The following is a 27,988-nucleotide window of genomic DNA, read 5'->3' as shown; positions in this document are numbered from 1 at the left end:
CAAATAAATGTTAGTTTCTAAGGCGCCACAAGTACTCCTTTTCTTTTTGCAAATACAGACTAACATGGCTGCTACTCTGAAACCAGTAAAAGCTGTGTTATCTGGCACTTTACCAACCGGAAAGCTGTAGAAACCGGCATTTCTGATATCTCCCAATATAAAACTTCAAACTAATTACAGGGACTGATGCCAAAGCTAACCGGAATCGACGCTGAAACTATTCAGGACCCAAGTATTTCTGAGAGCAGTCAGACAACACTCGAGTTAGTAGAGAAGAGCTGAATGCTGTTCTTTCTGTTTGTATCTGCCCTTGTGATCAGTTGGTTTATTATGCGGTGTATTATCCTATGTTTATCATAAAATATCAATGCCATCCTACCCTTATGGCATCAAAAATACCAGCAAAAAGCATAAGAGTTATGTCATTAAAACAGAAAATAGATGTTTATACACATCTTGAAAACTGTGAGAACAGGAATGTTTATTCACTTTATTTTATTCTAATTCTTTGAAAATTGGAAATCCATTGGTAATTATAACTCTTAGTTAGCTGGAATTTTTGACTAACCGGCATCTCCCCAACATGCCAGATAACAAAGCTTTTACTGTACTAACTAACCTAACACTTAATGGTTGAGTACCTACAAACTATATACAAAGAAGATAAAGGCTGTAAAGAACTGCTTATGTTCTTGTGATCTGCAAGACAAGGCATTCCAACCAACTAACTGTCACGGGGAGTAAGAAAGGGTGTAGGATTGACAGTGCCTAATATATCAACGCATGAGCGTGGCACCATAGCCAACCCTGCGGATACCGCTAAGGCCAAAGTCTCCTACAACTGTGCACGTGGGTGTGTATATACCTAGAATGGAATCGACATGAGGAAGCATTTGAAGAATCTTTATATGTGGCAGTGAGATGGTGTTCACCAAATGATATTATTGGGCTAACGTTCAGAACATTCTGCTCCAGAGCAGGAAACCTTCAGCCAGAAGGACTGGCAGAACTACATGAAATGTTTGCTATCTGGCATTTCAGCACCAGCTTTCTCCCCTGACAGCAACACATGCATCACTACTCCACTAGTTGGTAATCCTGAAGCAATGGGGAATTTCCATTAGCTTTAATAAGAATCCACCTAGCAGCAGTATTAGGCAAGTCACCCTCCTACCCAGGGCCACACTACATTTTCCCCTCCCTACAGTGGGAAAATTCCTGACTGACTCTCGCATGTTTTCCCCCCAGTTTGAGGCCCCATGATCCTTTCTGGGAACTCAGTACCAAGAGAGTTGATGGGTCCCCGCTTCTGAGCTTACTCCCTTTACTATGTGTCAGTGCAAACTCTTAGGCCTGGATGCACAAAAGAAGTTAGGTGCCTAAGCCCCAGTTTTAGGTTCCACAGTGGTGTACTACAAGTACATCAGTTAGGAGGGTAGGGGAGATTCAGGCCCTTATGCCAGATCCCCCTGATATGGCGTTTCAAAAGGACAGAGTTACTCTTAGACCTCACCCAAAGTTCCTGTTGAAGGTTATTTCAGAGTTCCAGATAAACCAGCCCATTCACCTCCTGTTTGCTTTCCTAAACCTCACTCTATCCCAGGTGAAAAGTAGTTTCACACATTCAATACAGTGAAAGCATTCTGTCTAGACAGAAGATCATTCATAACATGCCCAGGGCAACCTATATCATTCTATGTTGTCACAGGTATCCAAAAGAGTGTCTGGTTGCATAAGAACACGTTATGATTTAGCTATGAAAGGTGCCCTAGGCCATTTTAGAACACATTCCTCTAGGGCAGGAGTGGGCAAACCTTTTGGCCGGAGGGCCACATCGGGGAATAGAAATTGCATGGCAGGCCATGAATGTTCATAGAATTGGGGTTGGGGTGCGAGAGGGAGTGCAGGGTCTGGGGTGGGGCTGGAGATGAGTTTGGGGTGTAGGAGGGTGCTCTGTGCTAGGACTGAGGGGTTTGCAGGGCAGGAGAGGGATCAGGGCTAGGGCAGGGAGTTGGGGCATGGGGAGAGGCTCTGAGCAGCACTTACCTCAAGTGGCTCCCGGAAGCAATGGCATATCCCTTCTCCGGCTCCTACGTGGAGGCGCAGCCAGGCACCTCTGCACGCTGCCCCATCCACAGGCAGCGCCCTTGCAGCTCCCATTGGAGCCTGTAGGAGCCGGAGGGGGCCATGCCATGGCTTCCGGGAGCTGCATTTTGCAGCCCCCAACCCTGCGCCCTGGCCAGAGTGGGGCTGAGCTGCTGCGGCCCCCGACCCAGCGCCCCAGCTGGAGCAGGGCCAAGCCACGTGGTGCAACTCACAGGCCAGCTTAAAACAGCTCGCGGGCTGCATCTGGCCTACGGGCCATAGTTTGCCCACCCCTGCTTTAGGGCTCAGGCAGCCTTTGCTGCCTGCTTGGTGAATACTTCCATAACTGACATATACAGAGCAGCAATGTGGAGATGAGCTATATATTTACCATTGACTGTTCCTTCCTACAGATTGGATGCTCATTTTGGAAGGGCTATCCTGCAATCTCTATTCAAGTAGGACTCTGAGTCCTCAGACTCACCCCTAAGTGGTCACCAAGTGTAGAATCTGTGTGGACAATCACCCAAAGAAGAACAATTCCTTACCCTACAGTAACTGTGGTTCATGATGTGTTGTCCACTTGGCTTCTAGAGCCTGCCCTCCTTCCCCACAATTTCAAAGTCCTACTCCTCTGAGATTCCATAATGATCAAGGAACTGAGGCAGTTGGAGCAGTTCCGCCCTTAATGCCCTTAGATTGGGGGGGCACAAGCTCATGCAGAGAACAACCCCAACGGATACCGCTAGCCAAAAGAACTGTTCTCATGAGCATGGGGCACATGTGCACCAAGAGTGGGATCTGCATGGACAATGTGCAGAAGAACCAAAGTTACTGTAGGGCAACTGTTCTTTACAGCTCCAGACCATGAGCAAGAGGCTCACATAAAAACAGGTTTGTTTCTCTTCTAACAATCTTCCCCAGGCTCTGTCCAACAGAATGCCAAGATAGGATGCAAGTGAAGATACTCTGCCTTTCTCGAACCTCTATCTTCTGGGATGTGCATAGAAACTCCAACCATTCAGCAAACCAAGCACCTGTAGAAATAGCTCCATATACTCAGTTTAGAGAATGAAACTGAACAGCAACTGAGTGACTTGGCTGAAGTCAGACTGCAGGTCAGTGGTCAAACTGACTCTGTTCCAGGCCCGTCTAACCACCACTTCTGTCCCAGGCAGTTCAAGTCCAACCAAGATGCTGCATTAGTTTGAAGGACTCTGACTGCCACACAGGACACTGAACAGGGCTACTCAAATCGGAGCGAGGTAGCTACTAGCCACCTTTCCCCCTCCCTTCCCCTTAATGAACTTATGGAACATTGGATCTTTTCTGCATTTAGTTCAATTGCGTTTGTTATAATGGGAAGGAAATTCGTGCCATGACAATGCCCAGGGACAGTAACATGCCCACTGACATTTAATGAGGTTATTCCCACTAGCTGCTTTGTCACTCACCAGCAAAGCCAAGACATTTATCTGAGCCACAGACCTAACAGCAACCAGTTTCTGGGGAGGCCACTTAAGATGGACACCTCTCAATCCCCAAATGCTGTTTCCCTTTCACGGCAGCAGTGAAGCTGAAATGTCCCTCTTACTGTGCTTGCTTGGGTGCAGCTGCAGAAAAAAGTCCACAGAGAAGCCAGCAGGGGACAATTCTTGCAGTAGGCAGTAGCAGTCCCACTGTGAGGCCCTTGAAAGAAGTTCAGTGAAGTTCAGGGGTAACAGAGCAGAGACAACAAGTTTAAACATGTTTCACCTCAGGCAGACAAAACCCCCTCATCTAGGGAGCAGCTGCTTCTCACACACTTGGAGCGTGACAGTGAGAAGCATAGTGGTTTCTGACATCTCAGCATAGGCACTTCACATTGGTTCCACAATGATCTTTGCCTGCACTGACACAACAGCTAGCTTCAGCTATGGGTTCTCAGGATTTCTGCCTCCAACAGAAGGCAGTACCAGACCGAAGCTTCACAGGAGTGAGGTGGTTGTTTCTGGAGGATGGGTTCAAGTCCCCACTTGCCCTACGGTGGCCCAGAGGGGTATCAGCACAATTCATGGTGTAACTGAAGACAGGTTGAGTGGGGATACTCTCCGTGTGGGAGTGTTGTTGGATGACAGCGATGCAGGGAGGAAGAAGGGAGCAGAGAGCTCTGTAGAGGAGGTTTCCCCTTGGTTGCGTAGTTGTAAAATCTGTCTCAGCAGGGCCTTCCCTTCTTCTCTTGTCTGAAGGGAGTCAGAATACTGCATTAGTAGGTCAATTCCACACTTGAATGTAGGTTGGGGCAAAGAAGCTTCTAAGTCAAATTCAGCAAAAAAGTGAACAATCATGCAACACTACTAGTTTGGCTCTCACTGGGATTGCAAGATACAATATCACATAGTAAAGATGTTGGTTTTACAGCTATTAACAGCAAGGTTTAAGATAAAACCACCCCTCCCCCCCCCGAATATCCTCTTCCCAATCCTTTGATATGTAGGTTACTTGCTTTGCACACCTGATTATCTTGCGTGTCTATACTGCCACCTCACCATAACATCTAGGCACCTTCCACAAAATAGACTGGCAATAGCAAAGACTTTAAGGGACTCGGGCTCTGGTCTTCTCAAGTTCTAGACAGCTTTGCTTGGGAGAAGGGGCAAGTTTTATGCTGGTGATGGCCACAACATCCCCTCCTGTGTTGACATGGAAATGCAGAGCACCCAACTAGGGCCTGAGAGAATCTCAGATTCCACACATGCCAGGATACCAAGTACTTCTGTATTCTTTGCACTGTCAATGTGGAAGAAACACAGGGGATTCCAGGAGCACACTGTACAGTAAGTCCATTAGTTCCTGCAGAAAGATAGCAGGGTTTCCTGCTAGAGATCTGCAGACCACTACAAGTTATTTTTGTACTACTGAATGCCAAGCCAGTGCAACCCTTAGCCCCAGATCTTCAACTAGTTACTAAGAAGCAACAGCAGGAAATAGGTAAGCAGCAGCACTGGGGGGGGTCTTCTCACATAGCTGAAGATCGTCCACTCCAAGTGGATGCAGCCCATGCTCCTTCAACAGAAGGACTGCTCTGACTCCCAGAAGAGATCAAGGTAAGAATCCCCGTAAGAAAGGGACAGTGGCTACTCACATCATTGAATGCACAGCATTTCTGAGCACAGGCAGAGGCTTCATCCCAGAGTTTACACTTGAAGTAATATTGGGCTAGGTAGCGGAAGGCAGTGCTCACCTCCAGGTGCTCCACTATCTCCTACAGCACAGTAAAGAAACAGCAAGAGCTGGTTTGGAAGGTAGTTCTACATCATTCTCCCTCACTTCTCCTTCCTGTCCCCCTACCATTGACTCACCCCACAGGAATAGATATCCTGGATGTATTTGATGTAGCACTGAGCAGCCTGTTCTGATTCATTCAGCTGTTCATGCAGCCTGGGAAAGGAGAGAAAAGGGGTCAAAAACATAGCATGGAAGAGACCCAACAGCAAGAATTTCTGTCTGTCCTGGACAGGCCTTTAGAAAGGGCCTCTCCCAAATAAGAGCAAGTTCTGGACCGTGCTTTACTAGCTGCAGCCAGGCCCAGTCCCCTAGAAGCAGACAGACAACACCCTATGCCTGAGGGACAGGGTAACAGACCACCCACCAGGATAGCAACTAGTTGCTAATATTGCCTGCCAATGTTACTATGGATTTCTAGGTTCTCCAGCTGACAACACATGCAAACAGAGGCTCTTTTTCAGAGCTAGGGCAGGACATTAGGATAGGAATTGCACTTTCCATAGACCTAGGGATACCACTAATAGCACATCTAAATACCTAACCTTACAGATCTCAAAGCGCTTTTCAAAGAACACTGAGAATAAATGCTGAGCCATACTCACTTGGCTAGTTTCACCAATGCCATTTTCTCCACATCTCCCACAGCATAAGCTCTCCAATAACACTGCCAAGGAGGGAAAAGGTCACATAAGCACCTCAGCAAAATGTCTTCTCTAGCCTGCAGTGGGTTCAAGCTGATCACATACAGACCCAGTCACTGCAATGCCCTCAAGCAGAGATGCATGAAGAGGGCTGGTTTTCTGGAAGGCCGCAGCAGACAAATTCACCAACTGCTCACGGCAGCTGGTTAGTGAAGAACTTCCCCTGAAGTCACAATTATAACAGGAACCTGCTAAGATTAGGCCCAGACTGCACACAGCTCCCCACTCCCACCCTGGGATCAAGGTCAGGACTGAATAGCCATTCTGAGCACTATCCCACATCCATTACTTCTTAGGTGTTCAGAGGAAGACAGCTCAGGACGATCTGAAGAACTAACAAGACTTGTGACTCTGTCTGCTTCCCTGGCAGCCACCTGGATGCCCAGCCTGCCCCACAGCACATCTGAGCCCTCAGTTACCTTTTTGGCTTCCACCAGCTGATTGAGTTTCTCATAACACTCTCCCAGAGCAACCAGCATACGGGAATCATTGGGCCTGTGAGAAATAACAGACAGTCAAGCTACCTCAGAACATGGTATTGTCTCAAGCTAACTGAATGATGGACCCTACCACTGAAATCCAGCCCTAAACACACTATCTAACCACACTCTTCTATACCCTGATGATACATGGAGTACTAAACCTTTATTGATGCCTCTAAAGAGACTGAATAGAATCTCTACAGAATGTAATCACTTCAATGAGACTGTATACACTAAGTAATTGATATCTCCTGCACCTCAGCTTATAGCGTTCATTCTGAACTGCCAACAGTTATGGCTGCGTTCCCAGCTTTACCTCAGCTGGTGGGCCCGTCGGTAGTAATACAGACAGTAAAATGGCATCTTGAGGATCTCATAGGTTTGCCCCAGTCCATACCAGGCTCTGTAGTCCCTCTTGTTCACCTCTATTGCATGTCTGCCAAAGAAAAGAGAAAGTGGTGTAAGTGTTCCGAAACAGGCGGGATCCAAAGCAAGTCAGAGTTCACAGGGTTAGGAATATGGACGAACAAAAGAGAGCTCCTAAAAGGCCACAAAAGACACTCCTCCCCTTCCACCCAAATCTGTCACTACTTCGTGCACACCCAAAGGCCATTCTCTGCCTTGCATAGTTCCTGCGCACACACACACACCTATAAGCCTGGATAGCTGCAGATGTGTTCTTCATTTCCATGTACTCATGTCCCATGAGGGTCCAGGCTCCAAGATACCGAGGATTCAGTTTCAAGGCTCTCTGGAAATAGAGTGCTGCTTTTTCATGCTGAGAGCGTAGACTATAGTAATTTCCTAGAGGAAGGTCAGAGGAATAAGGTAAACAGGAAAAAGCAGCAGGGGATTAGGAAACATACAAGCTGCGGCATCTATTATTTTTTCATATAAATTAGAGAAGGGACAAACCTATTACGTCAGATCCAGTTCATTGCATAACTCCAAGCCCCAGTCTGACCTCAGTTTGGTCTCCAATGCTCTTGTCCAATCCATTTCATTTGTGCAAACCAATGAAGCTCCCACCCCTGACCCTGGAAAACTATCCTACAAACTAATAAATTCCACTTATCTATTTGGGTACTAAGTCCCCAGAACCAAACAACAGTATTCCAGTATCTCAGAGCTGCATAGAGAACCCACCACGCCCTTACCAAAGGCCGGCATCATCAACTCTGTGCACTGCCAACGCTGCATTGACTTCTTTTGCTGCTATATCATTTCATCTGCTGTTTTACCATGACTGAGATCTGCTTCAGCCAGCCTAGCCTCAACAGACCTGCTAACAATTCCTGTGGAGAGGGATCAATAAGCCGCCTACCCACTCCCTGAAGCCTGGGTGGCAAACTAGTAGAAGAGCTGCCTCTCACCTATCACACAGCAGGTCTCCACACGATACTTGTCAATCTCACACAGATTGTGAGCCAGGTAGCTCAGCTCAGGCTTCATGCTCTGGTAGAAAAGAAGGAGATTGCTGTGGGGACAAGTGTGACACTACTTCAGAGGGAAGAGGTGGTAGGGAGATTAGAAATGCATACCTAGCATACCAGTCCATGGGGAAGAAGGGGAAAGAAGACAGATGCAAGTTTATGTCCAGAGAGACTTGTTAGCATTCATATGATTGGACAGACTTAACTCAGGTATTCTGCTAAAAAGCCATAAAATGCTTGCTGTGTGAGCTGGTGTAATTTACTGCAGAGGATTGTGGGTGAAAGGAAGGGGTGCTCACCCGGACATACAGCAGGTTGGAGAAGGTGTCCATGTTTTCTATCCTGTATGGGTCTTGTTTTCTTAGTTCATTGAAGATAGAGAGAGCTTTGTCTATATCTGCAGACAGAGGAAGGCAAACATCAGTGAGTGCTGCTGATTAATGAAGTTTGTAGCAGGAAGCACTCCCCTTAGCTGAGTTCACTGACCTCTGATATTGTGGTAGGCAACTGCGATCTGGGAAATGATGTAGGTGCTCTTGGAGAATCCTGCATCAATGAGACTCTGGTACTTCTGCAGAGCCTCTTCTATCAGCTGCAGCTCTGTGTAAATGTGCGCCAGGAAGAACTCCTTCATCCAGGTGTCTGGCAAGGACAGGCACTTCAGCTGGCAAACAAAAATACACATTCAGAGGACAATCCACATCACCTCAATGCCTCCTGCAGAAAAGGGAAAACCATCAGCTCTCTCTTCACCCAGTGGCTGGATCTTTAGAGGACAAAGGGCAACACTTCCCTCCTCCTGCAACAAAGCCTTCTCCTTAGACAGTAACTCCACCCAGCGGTGCAAAGACCAAGAAACAAAAGCGTGAACTAAAGGATTCTATCAACTTAATATCAGACATTTTATAAAAGGAATTCAATCCTGACCACAGATTAATAGACTTTTTTTTTTTAAAGCCAGAAGGGACCCTAGCCCAACGTCCTATATAAAACACAAGCCATAAAATGTCATCCAGTTATTCCTGCGCTGAGCCCAATAACTTACTTGGCTAAAACATATCTTCCAGAAAGACATCCACCATTGATCTGAAGATTTCAAGAGATGGAGAATCCACAGCTTCCTTGGCAATTTGTTCCTATTTTTAAATCATCCTCACTGCTAAAAATGTATGCCTTATTTCTAATTTGAATTTGTCTGACTAACTTCCAAGGATTGTTTCTTGTTATGACCATCTCCACTAGATTAAAAGGCCTTTTAGCACCTGGCATTCTCTCCCCAGTAAGATATTTGTACACGATAATCAAGTCATCTCTTGATCTACCAGATTTTTGTGGCTCCTCTCTGGACCGCTCAATTTTTTCAATACTCTTTAAAATATGGCCACTAAAAAATAAAATAAATAAATAAACAAACAATCATACACAGTATTCCCATATCAGTCTCAGCAATGCCATATCCAGAGGTAAAATCATCTCACTACTCCCTTGTTTACACAGCCAAGTATCACATTAAAGTCCTTTTTGCCATACCATTGTCCTGGGAGCTGATGTTCAGTTGCTGGTCCATGTGAGGGGGTGTACCAACCCCGCACTGGGCCAACAGGGATGGACCAATCACTGTGGGCCCAGGAGGCCGCGCCCTGCTGCACATGCTCCAGGTGGAAGAGCCAGATAAAAGGAGGCAGCCCTGCTCAGTCGGGGCTGGCTGCAGAGGAGGAAAGATGTGTACTGCAGGCTTCTCCAAAGGGCCCGTGACTCTCCAAGCAGCAGAGCCTGTGGACCCGGACTACGCTATGGGCAACTCGCCGACTGCAGAGACTGACAAGGATGCCAAGCTGCCACCAGCTGAGGAGATGCCTGGGATGCAAATTGTGGTAGGAAGTGATCCAGGGGATGCAAAGGAAGCAGATACCTAAACCCTCAGCAGGGGAAGTCCCTGGCTTTATAGGGCCCTGGGTCGGAACCTGGTGGAGAGGGAGAGGCCGGGTTCCCCTACCACACCACACAGATCACTAGGTGTGGCTGCTGTTTGCTCTCAGTCCCAGCCCGGGACTCAGGGACCATAGAATGTCTGTTCTGACCCACCAGGGGCTATAGACGGATTGCTGTTCTGCCCTGCCCCAGAGGCTGATTCCCTAATTGCTACTGTCTGCCCCAGACAGGAAGCTTAAGGGCTACAGATTAATTGTTTGCCCAGCCCTGCCTGGGGGCTGCAGGCTGACCATTGTTCCATCCTACCCAGATGGCCAGAACTCCAACTGTTCTTGTCGACTCCAGCCCAAAGACTCGGGGGCTACTGACTGTTTGCTCAGCCCCACCAGGCGTTCGGAGCCCACTGTACTGCAGTTACCTGATCTAACAGGGAATCCTGACAACTAGGTGGCAGGATGTACAAACCCCGCTCTGGGCCAACAGGGGTGGCCCAGCTCAACAACAGGGCCCCCCCATCACACATGCTGGAGAATGCGGGCAGCGGTTGGGTCCTGCTAAGAAGACTAATATGAGGAGAGCTGAGTGAGAAAACCCCACAGCCACTATGGATACTGACAAGATATTAAAATGGATACTGGAAAGCCAGCAGCAGCAGGCTACCCAACAACAACAAGCAGCCCAGCTGCGACAGCAAATGGCCGCCCAACAACAAGAACAAATGGCCCAGCACTAAGAGCAACAGCAACAGTTGACTAAGGAGCCAGCAGCACAGCACCAATCTCAGCAAGAGCGTGTAGTTCAGCAAATGGAGGCACTCCTGTAACCGAGGGGGACCACCCAGACCTGCCGGGGTGAGCCAGGGTTCGGGGAGCACTCTGACTGGGTTACCAGTGAGGCTGGCCAAGATGGGGCTCGGATACGACCCGGAGGCCTTCTTGGTCACATCTGAGCAGGTTGCCACTGTGGCCCATTGGCCTCAGAGCACTGGGCTACCCCAGTGCCCCACCGTTAACTGGACCTGCACAGACTGCCTATTGGAGTCTAGACCCTACAGAAGCTCTCAATTATGCCAAAGTAAAGGCCGCCATCTTAGACCACACAGGGGTGAACCCCGAAATGTTCCGTCAGGGGTTTCAACAGGAGAGATATCCCTTTGGAGCACGACCCCAGGCAATGGCTCAGAGGCTCTGGGATTATTGCTGGAGGTCTTCAGAACCTGAGAAGTTGACTGGGCCTCAAGCAGCAGAGGCCATAGTCCTTGAGCAGTTTACTCAGATCTTCCCCCCTGGGGAGAAGGAGTGAGTACACCGACATCAGCTGACGACTCTCGCAGAGGCAGTGTCCTTGATGGAGGATTACTTAGCAGCAGAAGGCCCCCTACTTCCATCTCCTAAACCAGGGAGCCCTGGAGGCCACAGGAGGACACAGATGAGAGACAGCTCAAATTCAAAGAAATGGGACCCCGGAGTAGGCCTGGGCCATGAAGGGTAACCTCCTACCTGGGAATTAAGCAAAACCCAGCATGAGACCCCAAGGGGAAGAGGCCCCATCTGGTGGGCCCAGATGAGCACCACAGAACTCCACGATGGAGATACTGAAGGATCGATGTTATGAATGTGGCCAGGAGGGGCACTTAGAATCACAGAATCATGGAATATCAGGGTTGGAAGGGACCTCAGGAGGTCATCTAGTCCAACTCCCTGCTCAAAGAAGGACCAATCCCCAATTAAATCACCCCAGCCAGGGCTTTGTCAAGCCTGACCTTAAAAACTTCTAAGGAAGGAGATTCTACCACCTCCCTAGGTAACGCATTCCAGTGTTTCACCACCCTCCTAGTGAAAAAGTTTTTCCTAATATCCAATCTAAACCTCCCCCACTGCAACTTGAGACCATTACTCCTTGTCCTGTCCTCTTCTACCACTGAGGATAGTCTAGAACCATCCTCTCTGGAACCACCTCTCAGGTAGTTGAAAGCAGTTATCAAATCCCCCCTCATTCTTCTCTTCTGCAGACTAAACAATCCCAGTTCCCTCAGCCTCTCCTCATAAGTCATGTGTTCCAGTCCCCTAATCATTTTTGTTGCCCTTTGCTGGACTCTCTCCAATTTATCCACATCTTTCTTGTAGTGTGGGGCCCAAAACTGGACACAGTACTCCAGATGAGGCCTCACCAATGTCGAATAGAGGGGGACGATCACATCCCTCAATCTGCTCGCTATGCCCCTACTTATACATCCCAAAATGCCATTGGCCTTCTTGGCAACAAGGGCACACTGCTGACTCATATCCAGCTTCTCGTCCACTGTCACCCCTAGGTCCTTTTCTGCAGAACTGCTGCCTAGCCATTCGGTCCCTAGTCTGTACCGGTGCATTGGGTTCTTCCGTCCTAAGTGCAGGACCCTGCACTTATCCTTATTGAATCTCATCAGATTTCTTTTGGCCCAATCCTCCAATTTGTCTAGGGCCCTCTGTATCCTATCCCTGCCCTCCAGCGTATCTACCACTCCTCCCAGTTTAGTATCATCCGCAAATTTGCTGAGAGTGCAAACCACACCATCCTCCAGATCATTTATGAAGATATTGAACAAAACCGGCCCCAGGACCGACCCCTGGGGCACTCCACTTGACACCGGCTGCCAACTAGACATGGAGCCATTGATCACTACCCGTTGAGCCCGACAATCTAGCCAACTTTCTACCCACCTTATAGTGCATTCATCCAGCCCATACTACTTTAACTTGCTGACAAGAATACTGTGGGAGACCATGTCAAAAGCTTTGCTAAAGTCAAGAAACAATACATCCACTGCTTTCCCTTCATCCACAGAACCAGTAATCTCATCATAGAAGGTGATTAGATTAGTCAGGCATGACCTTTCCTTGGTGAATCCTTCAGACATGACTGCCCTTTTATGGCTGCAACTATAGCCAGGTCTGGATAGCAGGCACTCGGGCCTGGAAGAAAGACTCACCCAAATTGATAGTCCCTGTGCGGGTCAATGGCACCCACGTAACAGGTCTTGTCAACTCAGGGTGCAGCCAGACACTCGTGTGGGCCGATCTAATGAAGTCAATGGATCAGACAGAGGCCCCTATATACCTCCAGAGCATCCACAGGTATGTACAGCCGTACCCCCACCACTAAGGTAAAGCCGAGGTGGGCTGTCACGAGGAGACCTGCCAGGTTGGCCTGGCCAAAAAGCTAGCTTATCTCGTGGTCCTAGGTCATGAATGGTGGTGGTTCAGGGAGGTTATACAAAAGTAGGGGCAGTGGCTGCCAGTGGAAACGAACCCAAGATCACGAGCGAGGGAGCTCCAGAACCAAAGGGAAGAGGAAGGACGAGAGGAGGAACTCCCTGATCCTTTACAAGGTCCTGACAGCGTCCCATGGGAGGAGAGAAGCTGGAGGAGGCAGAGCATGAATGGCTGATGGGGACCTCTTCTGAGCAAAAGAACTCTTGGAAATGTTCGGCCAGGTCGGGATACCAAAAGAGATATCGACTGACCTGGGAGCCAACTTTTTGTCCCGACAAATGGAGGAACTGTGCAAGCTACTAAACATCCAGGCCCTGAATACTTCTGTCTACCACTCCCAAATGGATGGCCTTGTTGAGAGGTTCAACAGGTTCAATGCTCTGCAAATTCGCTGAGGATGACCCAAGACATTGGGATGAACTGTTACCCGCCTTGCTGTTCACAGTGCTGGAGGTACCCCAAGCATCCACAGGGCTCTTCCTGTTTGAACTGTTGTATGGGAGGCAACCCAGGGGGATCTTGGACCTCCTCAAAGAGACCTGGGAGGAACAAGAGCCTTGGCTTATGGGGTCAGTTCCATATTTATTGCAACTGCGGGAGCGCCTTAGGAGGCTCGGAGGATTTGTTCATGGGAATTTAATGAAAGAGCAACAGACCCAGCAGCAAAGATACAACTAGGGAACCTGTCTCTGGGCCTTCGAACCCAGCAATCACATCCTGTTGTTACTCCACTCATCCCCGGCCCAACAACATGGCCCCCATCACAGTCCACTATGACGCTTAAAATCTTTTCAGAGTCAGAGGTGTCCAGGATACAGTCCCCCATTCTACAGGAATAACCTGCATTCATTGTTGCTAGATATAGGACCTTATATTTGACTTTATTAAAATGCATTTTGTTTGAATGGGTCCATTTTACCAAGAGATCCAGATTGCTCTACAAACAAGACTGCCCTTTCCTTATTTACCATTCCATCAATCTGTGTGTCATCCGCAGATTTCCAAATTACTGATGAAAATGTTGAATAGTATCAGGCCTCATACGATTCCCTGTGAAACCACATCAGAAACATCTCTATTTGATGAAGACTCCCCTTTGATGAAGACTCCCCAGTTCGCCAGTTCTTAATCCAGTTGAGATGGGCTTTACTGAAATTGTACGGTGCTCTTTTTTTAATATCAGAATGTGATCTAATGTCAGACACCTTATAGAACTGTAAGTATGATACCACCTCTTTGTTCCGTTTGTAGAGCATGTAGCACAATGGGGCTCTGGTCCATGACTAGGGCTCTGAGCAGTGCTTCATTTGTGCCAGGGCTGAGCCCCAGCACCCCTCAGCTTGACAGTTCATAGCCCTGGTATCTCTGGGCTTGCCACATCAGTTATGAAGTAAATCACTGCTTGAGCCCAGGAACCTGTTTCATTACAAATTAAGCACTGGCTCCAAGGCACTGCAGCAATACAGAGAGCTAACAATAAGTTACATCTATGCAGTTACCTTCATCAGCCAAATTTATCATCACTTCAGAAAATGAAATCAGGTTTGTTTGACAAGAGATTTTCCATAATAATAAAACCCAATCAACATACTGAATCAGATTTTCCATTATTTTGTCAGATCAACTGGCCTATTACTATCCAAGTCAGACAGACAGGTACTTTTTGAATATTGGCACAACATTAGCATTCTTCCAGTCTTCAGAAACTTCCCCCTATGCCAAGATTTATCAAAAATTAACATTAACAGGCCAGAGAACACCTCAGACATTTTTGTAGGACTCCTGAGTCCAAGTTATCCAGGCCTGCTGATTTAAAAATATTCACCCCTGGCAGATGCTGTTTAGCATCATCCTTAGTCATTAATGGACTGGAAAGTAGTTCATCCTCATGCAATATGAAATAATTCTGCTTTTTTCCAGCAACAGAACAGAAAACGTATTGAGCACTTCTGCCTTTTCACTAACAATTTTACCATTGGCATCTAGTAATGGGCCTAGACAGAGTTAGGATTTCTTTCATTCCTGATGTACTTAAAAAACTTCTTGATGTCCTTGGCCATGATAGCCAGAGATTTTGCCCTGAAGTTATTAGCTTCCCTTATCAACTTTCTACACTTCAATAAGTGTAGAACCCAATGCATGCGGAAGAACCCAATGCACAGCTACAGACTAGGGACCGAATGGCTAGGCAGCAGTTCTGCGGAAAAGGACCTAGGGGTGACAGTGGACGAGAAGCTGGATATGAGTCAGCAGTGTGCCCTTGTTGCCAAGAAGGCCAATGGCATTTTGGGATGTATAAGTAGGGGCATAGCGAGCAGATCGAGGGACGTGATCATTCCCCTCTATTCGACATTGGTGAGGCCTCATCTGGAGTACTGTGTCCAGTTTTGGGCCCCACACTTCAAGAAGGATGTGGATAAATTGGAGAGAGTCCAGCGAAGGGCAACGAAAATGATTAGGGGACTGGAACACATGAGTTATGAGGAGAGGCTGAGGGAGCTGGGATTGTTTAGCCTGCAGAAGAGAAGAATGAGGGGGGATTTGATAGCTGCTTTCAACTACCTGAAAGGGGGTTCCAAAGAGGATGGCTCTAGACTGTTCTCAATGGTAGCAGATGACAGAACGAGGAGTAATGGTCTCAAGTTGCAGTGGGGGAGGTTTAGATTGGATATTAGGAAAAACTTTTTCACTAAGAGGGTGGTGAAACACTGGAATGAGTTACCTAGGGAGGTGGTAGAATCTCCTTCCTTAGAGGTTTTTAAGGTCAGGCTTGACAAAGCCCTGGCTGGGATGATTTAACTGGGAATTGGTCCTGCTTTGAGCAGGGGGTTGGACTAGATGACCTTCTGGGGTCCCTTCCAACCCTGATATTCTATGATTCTATGATTCTATGAATAACTTCTAATTTATATTGACTGCTGTCTACTTTTCCATTTCTTGTTATCTTTTGTTTCTAAGTGTTGCCTTCACTTACATAGGGGGTTGGACTCAGATGGAAAAGTCAAAGATAAGAAAAATCTGTACCAGATCCTGCCTGCAGTAAAGCATTCCAGACTACATGGCAGTAAATAGGTGCAGCATAGCAGCAGTTTCAAGAAGATAAACAATGTAAAGGGTCCCTTGCCTATCTGATGAGCTTCTGAACTAAGAACAAAACCAAGTGCAATGCCAATTCCAGGATATTAGTTTTGTGGTATAAGACAATGGTTGATGGAATAAAGCTAAATTTTACCATCTCTTTGTCTGTGATCAGATTACAGAGCTCCAACCAGGCTCCCCAGTGCAAAGGCAAAACATGGGCAGCTTCAACAAACACATCAATGGCCTCTTTCACCAGGTCCAGCTTCCGCAGCACAACGCCATACCTGAGCAGAGAAAGATACCAGTATAACTCTTTGCATCACCCACCTCTACTAGCTGTACCCATCTAGTCATAACCTCAAACAAGTGACAGGGCTACAAGAAAGGAAAAATCAAATTCCCCAGTGACAAATTCCCCCTTATGGTGAGCAAAAGCACTAGAGTTCAGTTTAACAGGAGCCTCTTACTTCTTTATTCTGTAAAAATCAAATTGAAATAGCAAAAAACCAAGCCACAGAATATAAACTTTGAGCCCTATTTGAATTTTTCATAGTGGTTTCAAAATGGTACAGAGACAAGCATTAAAAAGTCACCCTTCTGGCAATTTTTGATCAATCTCACTTTTCTTTGTCCCCCATTTTGCAAAATACCTATTTTATGCCGGAACCTGTCTTTTGGCCACATGGTTACTTCTCCCATGTTGATTCCTTTAATACCAGTTATACATAGGTAATGTTTGTCTATAGAAACTTTCATAAAATTTTAGCAGAGAGCTGTGAAATAGGAGGCCAGGAGTTCAAATCCCATGCCTCCTAACTGGTTGAATTCTCATGCAATTAGCTAACCTTATCATTGAATAAGGCCATAAACCCCAACCTAAAACCCAGGGAAGAGTTTCTGAACACACCACATTTTTAAAAATAACTTAGCAGAGAGCTTATGCAAGGTCATTGCAGGCCCACAACCGGGGTCTCTAACAAGACTAACAACTGCTCCTGGCCCACCTGCTTCCAGGAGTTCATGAGAGGGTACAGAGTGTTTCCACACACTCCTTCAGAGGCTCCCTTCGGCCAACAAGTTATGTCTTCATTACTAACACAGAGGGTTACTCTTGCTGTACTTACAGTACTGTATGGTTAAAAATCGACTTGTTTAAAAAAATTAAAATGGAATTTTATTCAAATCATATTTTTTCATTTTATTTATAGTAAATTCTTTTTAAAATCAAGGTTTTAAAAATGAAATCTGAATTTAATACAAAATATGTTAAGGCCTTAATTTATTATAATCTCTTAAAAGATTTAAATAAAATAAATATGCTGAATCCATGAACCCCAAAAATCTTTGAGTTAAAGGCTGTTTTTCTAAATAAAGGAAGAATTTGGGGAAAACCATCTAACTTTTGAGGTCAAGCTTTATAAATATGGTACAATAGGTCATGCACAGTATTATGGTCTTGCTTTGTTTAATAAAAATATATTTTACATTATATTTTGTGTGTTTAATTAAAGTCCAGTTACTATCCTCATGCAGCTTGGCACAAATCATGAGCAAAAAGTTAATTATCTAGTAAATAAGCAATGTGTCATTCACCATTTTTTATCATATTAAAAACAAAGTTAATTAATAAGAACCTGAAAATATTAAGCTATATAATTGCTTAAGTGTATATAGTTTTAGTATACCTTCCCTGGTAGCAAAGAGATATACCAAAGTTAGTGTAAAGTCTCTATTTAGTTGTAAACCTACATGTTTTAATGGTTATATCAACCAATGAGAACACATCTTATTTAGAAAATAAGATGTACAAATGGAAGCATTAATTTATATCATCAATTTAAATCAAGGCTTTCCATTTGGTGATTTCAATTGTGATTTCAATTGTAATTTAAATCAGTCCACCCTGTTACAGCAATTTTTAAACAGGGATAAAATGTACAAAGTAGTGCAGTTTCCCCCATATTCCCCAGCAGGGGCAGTTTCCCTTCTCTCTGAATCTAGAGAGCCATGAACTGAGGTACAGCAAAGCTGTGTGTATGTGTGAGATATATATATATATATTTAAAAACAAACAAACAAACAAACAAACAAACACACACAAAACACCACATACACACAGCTAAGAAATTAACAGACAAAAAGCCCCCTAAATTTAGTGGCATTTACTTTTGCATCAGGACATACTATTGGCCCCAAACCTTAAGAGAGTGGAAATAAGTTAAGGGAAAAGACTTCTCAGTATGAAGATGGAAAGGAGTATACAATGCTGTCAAGAACACATCCACACACAGAGTAAGACACTCACTTCCATCTCCAGATATCAAAAAGCATTATGAATCACAACTTCAAACTTGCACTCTAATACAAAATCTTAGGCAATGATGGATAGGAATACATTAGTCTTTCCTTTTAATGTGGATAAGGCATGTCCTGCTGCAATCTTACCAGCCACTAAACAAGATGTTTGCTAATTCTCCAAAAAGATACTACTTCTCCCTGAGGAAAAGGGAAGAGGAAGAACAGAGTGCTCCAGAGGTTACTGCATCCCCATCCCACCTCCTCAGGGAAGGGTTCATATGAAAACTCCCAGACAGACACTTACAGATAAAGGCCAAAACCATCCAGCTCCTGTGCTTTGTGTTTTTTGCTAAGCTCCACCCTTAGCTCTCTTAGTGCTTCATTCTTCACCTGTCCTTTCTCCAAGGGGCCTGCAAAAAGAAGTACACAACTGACTTTCAGGATCCTTCACTGGCTTGTGGCTTCACTAGTTTAGAGAATCAGACTTTTGAAGACCAGAAAAGTACCATTGCAATCACCTAATCTAATCTCATGCACAACAGGCCACAGAATTTCACCTAGTAATTGCTGTATCAAGTCCATAACTTCTGGTGGAATCAAAGCATCTTTTAGAAAGACATGCAGTCTTGATTTAAAGACATCCAAGTAATAGAGAATCCACCACATCCTTTGGTAGTTTGTTCCTATAATCACCTTCACTGTTAAAAATAATGGTACTTATATACTAATCAAGTCACCTCAATGTTTTTGGTAAACTAAACTGATTTTAAAATGTTGACACCAGGATTGAACATAGTATTGCAGTACTGATCTGACCAGTACTGTACACAGGAGGTAAAAGTCACCTCCCCCTGTTTATACATCCCCTCCCGTATATACATCCAAGGAACACATTAGCTCTTTTTGCTACAGTATCGCAGTTGCTTGTCCATTGTGACCTCTAACCCTTTTCAGTCACAGGTGTGTAGGCCTGGTCGCTTCTAAGGCCAGATCTCCTCTGCCACACAGGCTGTAGAACTTCCCCAAAATAATTCCTAGACCATATCTCTTAGAAAGACATCCAACCCCCCCCCCCTTCTTTAAGGGTGACCTACTTTCTTTAGGAATGGGTCAGCCATTGAGAATCTGTGGCAAACGCCTTTAGGAATACGAGACCATGTATAGGCCCAGCAGACAGAGCTACACTGCCCAACCAGTGTCTCTCAGGACAGAAAGCAAATATGGTTTACATAAGAGATGTTGGCAGTTCTGTTTTCATTAGCTTGGGTTCTCTGTTCCAGGTGAAAAAGCAGATCCTTACCCAGACTATCCACTGTTTCATCATCTTTCTTCTTTTCTCCTGACTGTAAAAAGAGAAGAAAAAAACCTAGTTTTACAATACATTATTCCACAGATTGCAGTATAATTCTGCGAACAGCATCCGAGTCTAGCTCCCAACAGCACCAACAAAAAATTACATTAGGTTTAGCAAAGAAACAAGGGATTAACCTGGCTTTCTAGATTGTTGCTGGAAAGAGAATAAGTGGAAGACTATAACCCGCAAGGCTCTGTGGGAAGACAGAAGGGGCAAATTCAATATTAAAGGATAGCTTTCCTCATTATCTTACCAGGTATCTGGAGTACATGTACAAGAAGTAGGCCTTCTGGCTCTTGCATCCCCGCAGAAAGTATGCGGCCCTGTCATACTCCTTCAGATCGAAATAAGACTTAGCTAATGTGTAAGCATCCAAATCACGAGCATCCTCCTAAAGAGGAGAGAGTTCATTGGAAGTCGTCTCATGGTGACGAATGGTTAGGAAGGAAAAAAGGAATACACTGCTCTGGAAGCTCAGATTTAATTCTCTCTGCCACACCAAATAAAAATTGAATACTTTCAGACATTCTCCCCAACCCCTCATTTCATCCCAACCACCCAGTTCTTTAATGTAATCATTTAAATCTTAGTTTGAAACAATGTATCAAACAGTGAAATCCAGAAAATAAAATATTAAGTGATCAACCACAAGAATAGATGAGTTAGCTGAATGCCGAGCACGAATGAATACAGAGTATAACTTTAGGTGGGGGGGAAGGGAGAGACAGGGGAAAGCAAGTAATTTAACTGAGGATTTCAGACTGCAAATTTAAATTTAAAGCCAGAGAACTCTAAAAATCTCCTTCATTATACTGCCTCCATAGAGCCTTATAACGCATCAATTATAAACTAAATTGGTGTAGTCAGAAACCAGATTATCTTTTGCAGAAGCACATCTTTAATCATTGCCCAATTATTGCCCCACTCTCCCTACAAAATGGTGGAGGCCTGTACACAATTTGTTTCTTGCAGAATGGTCTTGAGCCACTGAAAATGCTGGTTAACAATAGTCTACAAGTTTCACATTAGGAATTTTTTCTTCTTGGCTTATACTGATTTTGGTTTTTAAAAGAGTGGGAAAAGTTGTGAATAATATTAATAACCATGATTTCCACGTTCAGTCTGCATAATGTGATTTACTATGTCATTTTATAAATCAGTGGTATGCCCTCACTTGGAAAACTGTTCAGTTCTGATCACTCCATACTAAAAAAAAAGATACAAAAGAAACAGAAGCGGTCTAGAGACAGGCTAGGAAAGTTAACAGAGACCAGAAGACTTCCATGTCAGAAATTAAGATTAGAACCGTTCAGAGAAGAGATATGACAGGGATAGGTAGGATTAGGAAGAAATTTCCCCTGTAATCAGGTATTCCACAGCTTTACAGAGATTATAGCTTCCTTTGATCCCTGTAGAAAACAGGACAATGTACTAGATGCATCACTGATAGGTTACAGCAATAACTACATTCTTGTTTTTATGATTTTAACTTTGCTGCCTTAATGCTGTGTTAACAGGTTTTGTTCGCATTTGGACGACCTTGAAAAATGGAGTAATAGATATAAGATGAAATTTAATAGTGCAAAGTCATGCACTTAGAGACTAAAAACAAGAATTTTTGCTGTAAACTGGGGACTTACCAGTTGGAAGCAACAGAGGAGTAGAGAGACTTGGGTGTATTGGTGGATCACAGGATTACTATGAGTCAACATGATGCAGCCATGAAAAAGGCTAATGCAATCTTAGAATGCATCCAGTGAGGTATTTCCAGGAGAGACAGGGAACTGTTCGTGCCATTATACAGGGCATTGGTGAGATCTCATCTGTAATACCACGTGCAATTCTGGTCTCCCACATTTAAGAGAGAGGAATTCAAACTGGAACTGGTACAACGAAGGGCTACTAGGATGAGCGGAGGAATAGAAAATCTACTTTATGCGAGGAGACTCAGAGAGGTAGAAGCGAAACTCAAACAGCTTAATGGGACTAAATCGGGGGGCCCAGATAATCTTCATCCAAGAATATTAAAGGATTTGACAAATGAAATTGCAAGCCCATTAACAAGAATTTTTAATGCATCTGTAAACTCAGGGGTTGTACCGTATGACTGGAGAATTGCTAATATAGTTCCTATTTTTAAGAAAGGAAAAAAAAAAAAAAAAAGTGATCCGGGTAACTACAGGCCTGTTAGTTTGACATCTGTAGTATGCAAAGTCTTGGAAAAAATTTTGAAGGAGAAAGTAGTTAAGGACATTGAGGTAAATGGGACAAAATACAACATGGTTTTACGAAAGGTAGATCGTGCCAAACCAACCTGATCTCCTTCTTCGAGAAAGTAACAGATTTTTTAGACAAAGGAAACGCAGTGGATCTAATTTACCTCGATTTCAGTAAGGCGTTTGATACGTTGCCACATGGGGAATTATTAGTTAAATTGGAAAAGATGGGGATCAATATGAAAATTGAAAGGTGGATAAGAAACTGGTTAACAGGGAGACTACAGCAGGTCATACTGAAAGGAGGTTACTAGTGGAGTTCCTCAGGGATCAGTTTTGGGACCAATCTTATTTAATCTTTTTATTACTGACCTCGGCACAAAAAGTGGGAGTGTGCTAATAAAGTTTGCAGATGATACAAAGCTGGGAGGTACTGCCAATTTAGATAGAGACCGGGATATCATACAGGAAGATCTGGATGACTTTGTAAACTGGAGTAATAGTAAAAGGATGAAATTTAATAGTGAGAAGTGTAAGGTCATGCATTTAGGGATTAATAACAAGAATTTTAGTTATAAGCTGGGGGCACATCAGTTAGAAGCAACGGAGGAGGAGAAGGACCTTGGAGTATTGGTTGATCACAGGAAAGCTATGAGCTGCCAATGTGATATGGCTATGAAAAAAGCTAATGCTGTCTTGGGATGCATCAGGCGAGGTATTTCCAGTAGAGATAAGGAGGTTTTAATACCATTATACAAGGCACTGGTGAGACCTCACCTGGAATACTGTGTACAGTTCTGGTCTCCCATGTTTAAGAAGGATGAATTCAAACTCGAACAGGTACAGAGAAGGGCTACTAGGATGATCCGAGGAATGGAAAACCTGTCTTATGAAAGGAGACTCAAGGAGCTTGGCTTGTTTAGCCTAAGCTAAAGAAGGTTGAGGAGAGATATGATTGCTCTCTATAAATATATCAGAGGGATAAATACCAGAGAGGGAGAGGAATTATTTAAGCTTAGTACCAATGTGGACACAAGCACAAATGGATATAAACTAGCCATTGGGAAGTTTACACTTGAAATTAGACAAAGGTTTCTAACCATCAGAGGAGTGAAATTTTGGAATAGCCTTCCAAGGGAAGCAATGGGGGCAAATGACCTATCTGGCTTTAAGATTAAACTCAATAAGTTTATAGAGGAGATGGTATGATGGGATAACATGATTTTGGCAATTAATTGATCTTTAAATATTCACGGTAAATAGGCCCAATGGCCTGTGATGGGATGTTAGATGGGGTGGGATCTGAGTTACTACAGGGAATTCTTTCCTGGGTATCCGGCTGGTGAATCTTGCCCATACGCTCAGGGTTCAGCTGATCGCCGTATTTGGGGTCAGGAAGGTATTTTCCTCCAGGGCAGATTGGAAGAGGCCCTGGAGGTTTTTCACCTTCCTCTGTAGCATGGGGCATGGGTCACTTGCTGGAGGATTCTCTGCTCCTTGAAGTCTTTAAACCATGATTTGAGGACTTCAATAAGCTCAGACATAGGTGAGAGATTTATCACAGGAGTGGGTGGGTGAGATTCTGTGGTCTGCATTGTGCAGGAGATCAGACTAGATGATCATAATGGTCCTTTCTGATCTTAATATCTATGTAGAGCTTGGCTTGATTAGCCTAACCAAAAGAAGGCTATGGGGAGATAGGATTGCTCTCTATAAATACCTCAGAGGGATAAATACTAGGGAGGGAGACAAGTTACATTAAGGATCAATGTTGACACAAGAACAAATGGAAATAAACTGGCTATCAAGAAGTTTAGGCTTGAAATTAGATGAAGTTTACCATCAGAGGAGTGAAGTTCTGAAACAGTCTTCCAATGAGAGCAGTGGGGCAAAAAACCTAACTGGCTTCAAGACTGAGCTTGATAAGTTTGTGGAGGGGATGCTATACTGAACTGCCTACAACGGCACGTAGCCGCTCTGCAACTAATAGCTGCAAATATTTTCAACGGACAGTAATGGGACACTAGATGGGGAGGACTCTCTGTTACTACAGAGAATTCTTTCCCAGCTGTTGGGTCTTGCCTGGGACACTAGATGGGGAGGACTCGCTGTTACTACAGAGAATTCTTTCCCAGCTGTTGGGTCTTGCCAGAATGCCCAGGGTCCAATCGACTGTCATATTTGGGGATGGGAAGGAATTTTCGCTCAGGCCAGATTGGCAGAGACCCTAGGGTTTTTTTCACCTTCCTCTGCAGCATGGGGCATGGGTCAATCAGAGGTCTGAGCTCTAGTAAATGGTGGATTCTCTGTAACTTGAAGTGTTTAACTCAACCAGAGGTTATTGGTCTATTACAAAAGTGAGTGGGCAAGGCTCTATGGCCTGCAACATGCAGGAGGTCAGACTAGATGATCATGATGGTCCCTTCTGGCCTTGAAATCTATGAATCTACTGTTAGATGTATGGCTTAATATATTGTTACAAAAGAAAGACATAAAATTCTGGGAATTTACGCTATGGTTCCCAGAACAACTTTCAGCCACTCTGTGTGTGTACACACACACACACACACACACACTAAAGCAGCAGTCCTCAAACTTTATTGCACTGTGACCCCCTTCTGACAACAAACATTACTACATGACCCCAGGAGGGGGTACCGAAGCCTGAGCCCTCCCAAGTGGGGGGCCAAAGCCGGAGCCCCACTGCCCCGGGTGGGCAAGCCGGCCAAAGCTGAAGCCCAAGGGGGCCTGTAACCAGAACCCAGCCATCCAGAACTGATCTTGGGCTTCAGCTTCGGCCCCGGGCCCCAGCAAGTCTAACACCAGCCCTGGCAACCCCATTAAAACTGTGGGTTCCCAACCCACAGTTTGAGAACCGCTGTACTAAAGCATTCTCTTAAGGTAACAGTATACATTGAAATTAAGTACACATAAATGGAGAGCGAGTTATGGTTGTTATGGGACTCAAATTTGAAATTTCTGATTTTGTGGAATGCACTTCTATAAGGTTGTTTTAATACACATTTTTACAGTTTTCTTGTTTAAAAATAACTAAGAATAAAGTACAAATGATTGCATATTAGAATAAATCTCCCACATGTATCTGGATACTGTCCTTAGTGTGACTTTAGATCATCAAGGATATCAACTAACTGTCCTAGTTCCAACCATTCATATTTTATTTTACAGCCTTGGCAAAATATATTCCTCAGTAAAGACTAGGAAAAGGCTCGGGTTGAACGTGATGTTGAAGAGTTTTTGGCTAGCCGAATACAAATAAAAACACCTGAAATGTTCTTGAAGTGAAAGACACCATCATCTCTCATATATATTTACAGATACGTAAAGAAGAGCTGAAGAGAAAGCTAATTTTCCAATAGAAATTCACCTTTGGGCAGAGAACAAGCTTTCCCAAATATGAGCTCAAAGAGTAATTGTTTTGGAAAGTTTAACACCCATCTGAGAAAGGGCTCTCAATGCAAAGCCCTCTACACTACAGGGAGCGGCCCTCAATTAGTTATAACATGATTCTATTCCGCAGCACAGGTAAGACCTCAATCGTATTCCCGAGACCAACAATTTTAAACTTGTGTCCGGAGTTTTATGGTAGTTCAGAAACATAGCTAACGTACTATCTATGTTACAAACTTGGATAGCATTGTGACTAAGTCAAGGAACAAGAGTGTGATAAGATGGTCTCCCCCCTTGGTCGTAATACAGCAAGGGCAACAACACAGCAGTCCTAATGCACCGGTAATAAAAATGGAGTTGCCACTGTCAAATGGAGCATAGCAAGAAGCGCTACTAGCCCTTGAGATCTCCTCGCACAGGACCATTCACGTAGAATCGTAGTTAGAAGGGACCTCAGGAGGTCATCAAGTCCAACCCCCTGCTCAAAGCAGGACTGATCCCCAATTTTTGCCCCAGATCCCTAAATGGCCCCCTCAAGGATTGAACTCACAACCCTGGGTTTAGCAGGCCAATGCTCAAACCACTGAGCTATCCCTCCCCCCATATTAAAGGCAAAACATTTTGGGTGTAAGGGAACAGAGAGACAGCCCCTTCTGCCCCTTCTACTCAATTGATCTTAAATCTATTCCAAATCAAAGAGAAACAGCCCCTTCTGCTCATTGCTGGCTGTTATCATCGTCTTTGCATCCCTACCTCTGTGAGCGCAGGAGCCGCAGGCAGCTCGCTCAGAGGCAGAGGATCCAGGGCAAACGCCAGCTCAGAGGCCCTGAAACCAAGAGACCTCAAACACATTAGCCCCCCGCAGAGCGCAGCGCGCACACATCCCCAGCCCTCACGCAGGCACGGCGCCAGGCCCCACGGCCCCCCACCCCAGAAGCAGCTGGGCAGGGCTCAGCAGGGACCCCAGGCACCTGGCATGCCCGAGCACCGGGGAGGAGGTACTGGCAGCGGGGCAGACGCACACCAACACCCTCCCCATGGCTCCCCGGTTCCCGCTGTGCCGCGCGCCCCCGTCACCATTTCCCGCTGTGCTGCAGGCCACGCTCGCGGCTCCGCTCCGCCACGCTCAGAAGCTGCTTCTTGATCTCCCGCAAATCAGAGAAATCGCAGCTTCCCAAACCGGGAACAACGGCAGTAGCCGCCATCTTGCCCATACTTTCTCCGACCAATCACAGCCCGACATCCTCAACGCGCTTAGCGGCACTAACAACTATTATTTCTATTGGGCAGCAGCCCGCGCCTCTCATCCAGTCAAAGTGGGAGACGCAGATTCCTGACTGCTGATTGGCTGAGAAATGGAATGGTTTGGGCGAGAGATCTGAAGGGTGTAAATTGCGCCCCCCTTGGGCGCCTCCCTCCCTCGGTGGGGAGTCGGGGTTAGGCTGGGCTAGGGCTTGTCTGGCGAGTCATTGCCCCCCCTCCTTCCCACAGCGTGACCCTGCACCTCTTGGAGCCCCCTCCCACTGGGTGACCCTGTACCTCTCATTGCTCCCCCACAGGTTGACCCTCCACCCCTCAGGGACTCCCCACAGCGTGACCTTGTACACCCCCCACAGGGTGACCTTGCACCCCTGTCTGCCCACAGTGTGACCCCATGCCCTTCCTGCAGGGTAACCCTGCACCTCTCATTGCTCCCCCACAGGGTGATCCTGGAACCCTCTGCATCCCTCAGTGTCCCTTTCACAGGGTGACCCTGCACCCATCAGTTCTTTCCCTGACAGGGTGATTGTGAACCCCCAGGTGCCTCCCTCACAAGGTGATTTCTGCATCCACATAACTCCTATGGAACAGCCCACCCAAGGAGCTGTTTGGGGGCTTGAGGAACCCAACACAGGGCCCTTCTCCAAGCATTTTTCTCCTGCTGTCTCTGACTGCTCCATCTGTCCTGTGTGTTCATATCTGTCTCTCTTTGCCAACCTCCCTTCCCTGATTACCTCCATTTCTCCCCTGTCCTCTCATGCTACCTGCCAAATCATTTACCCCTCCATCTTCCTGGCCCATTCAGTCATTCCATGCACCCCTTTGCCATCCTGTGCCCCTCAGTCACTGAGTTCCCCTGTTGACGTTTGCTTGTGTCATCTCACGCTACAATCATCATCTCACCACGAGGCTTAGCACCGAGATGATCTTTTCAGGGTAAGCTTTAGTGCTCATTTTTCGTATTTAACTTGTCTCTATGTTGTAATGGTAGGGAACAGATGTGCAAAAGAACACAAAAATACCTAAAACTGATATATATATATATATTTTACACAACACATAAGTGCTGGGACTATCACTGGGACAAGGATCTTAGTAGTCCTCAAAATGACATTTTATATATAATGAGAACATCCACAGTTACATTAGACTAGTGAATGTAAGAGATGTAAATCCTCATTTTTTCAGGGCATAAACAATCATTAACTGGCCAC

At 45.4% G+C, this 27,988-nt stretch overlaps 1 protein-coding gene across 2 annotated transcripts; it reads right to left on the bottom strand.

Moving 5' to 3' along the window:
- Positions 1-57: 57 nt before the first annotated feature.
- On the bottom strand, positions 58-26,741 carry CDC23 (cell division cycle 23). Of its 2 annotated transcripts, XM_073355029.1 has the most exons (16): positions 26,592-26,741; positions 26,268-26,340; positions 20,141-20,278; positions 19,834-19,876; positions 18,838-18,943; positions 16,387-16,519; positions 8,455-8,632; positions 8,268-8,365; positions 7,909-7,990; positions 7,186-7,339; positions 6,852-6,971; positions 6,473-6,548; positions 5,955-6,016; positions 5,427-5,505; positions 5,210-5,329; positions 58-4,307 (listed from the first exon to the last, which is right to left on the bottom strand). In XM_073355029.1, the coding sequence occupies exons 1-16, from the start codon at positions 26,726-26,728 to the stop codon at positions 4,137-4,139; spliced, it is 1,770 nt and encodes a 589-aa protein (XP_073211130.1). In that variant the 5' UTR covers positions 26,729-26,741; the 3' UTR covers positions 58-4,136. The 2 variants fall into 2 exon arrangements, with proteins under 2 accessions (XP_073211130.1, XP_073211131.1); XM_073355030.1 differs by lacking the exon at positions 26,268-26,340 and having other exon boundaries at positions 26,592-26,658.
- Positions 26,742-27,988: the final 1,247 nt, after the last annotated feature.

The sequence above is a fragment of the Lepidochelys kempii genome, chromosome 8, assembly GCF_965140285.1.
Source record: "Lepidochelys kempii isolate rLepKem1 chromosome 8, rLepKem1.hap1, whole genome shotgun sequence".
NCBI classification, from domain to species: Eukaryota; Metazoa; Chordata; order Testudines; family Cheloniidae; genus Lepidochelys; species Lepidochelys kempii.
Note: the sequence above shows the minus strand (reverse complement) of the source record. Positions and strands in the feature narration are given on the sequence as shown.

What these genes read in the sequence shown, in the direction of transcription:
- CDC23 (XM_073355029.1), bottom strand. Translation starts at nt 26,728, where the DNA reads ATGGGCAAGATGGCGGCTACTGCCGTTGTTCCCGGTTTGGGAAGCTGC. An exon ending in TGAAACAGTGGATAGTCTGG is followed by an intron (nt 18,944 to 19,833) that starts GTAAGGATCTGC and finishes TTCTTTTTGCAG; the next exon opens with GCCCCTTGGAGAAAGGACAG. An exon ending in TGCCTACCACAATATCAGAG is followed by an intron (nt 8,366 to 8,454) that starts GTCAGTGAACTC and finishes CTCTGTCTGCAG; the next exon opens with ATATAGACAAAGCTCTCTCT.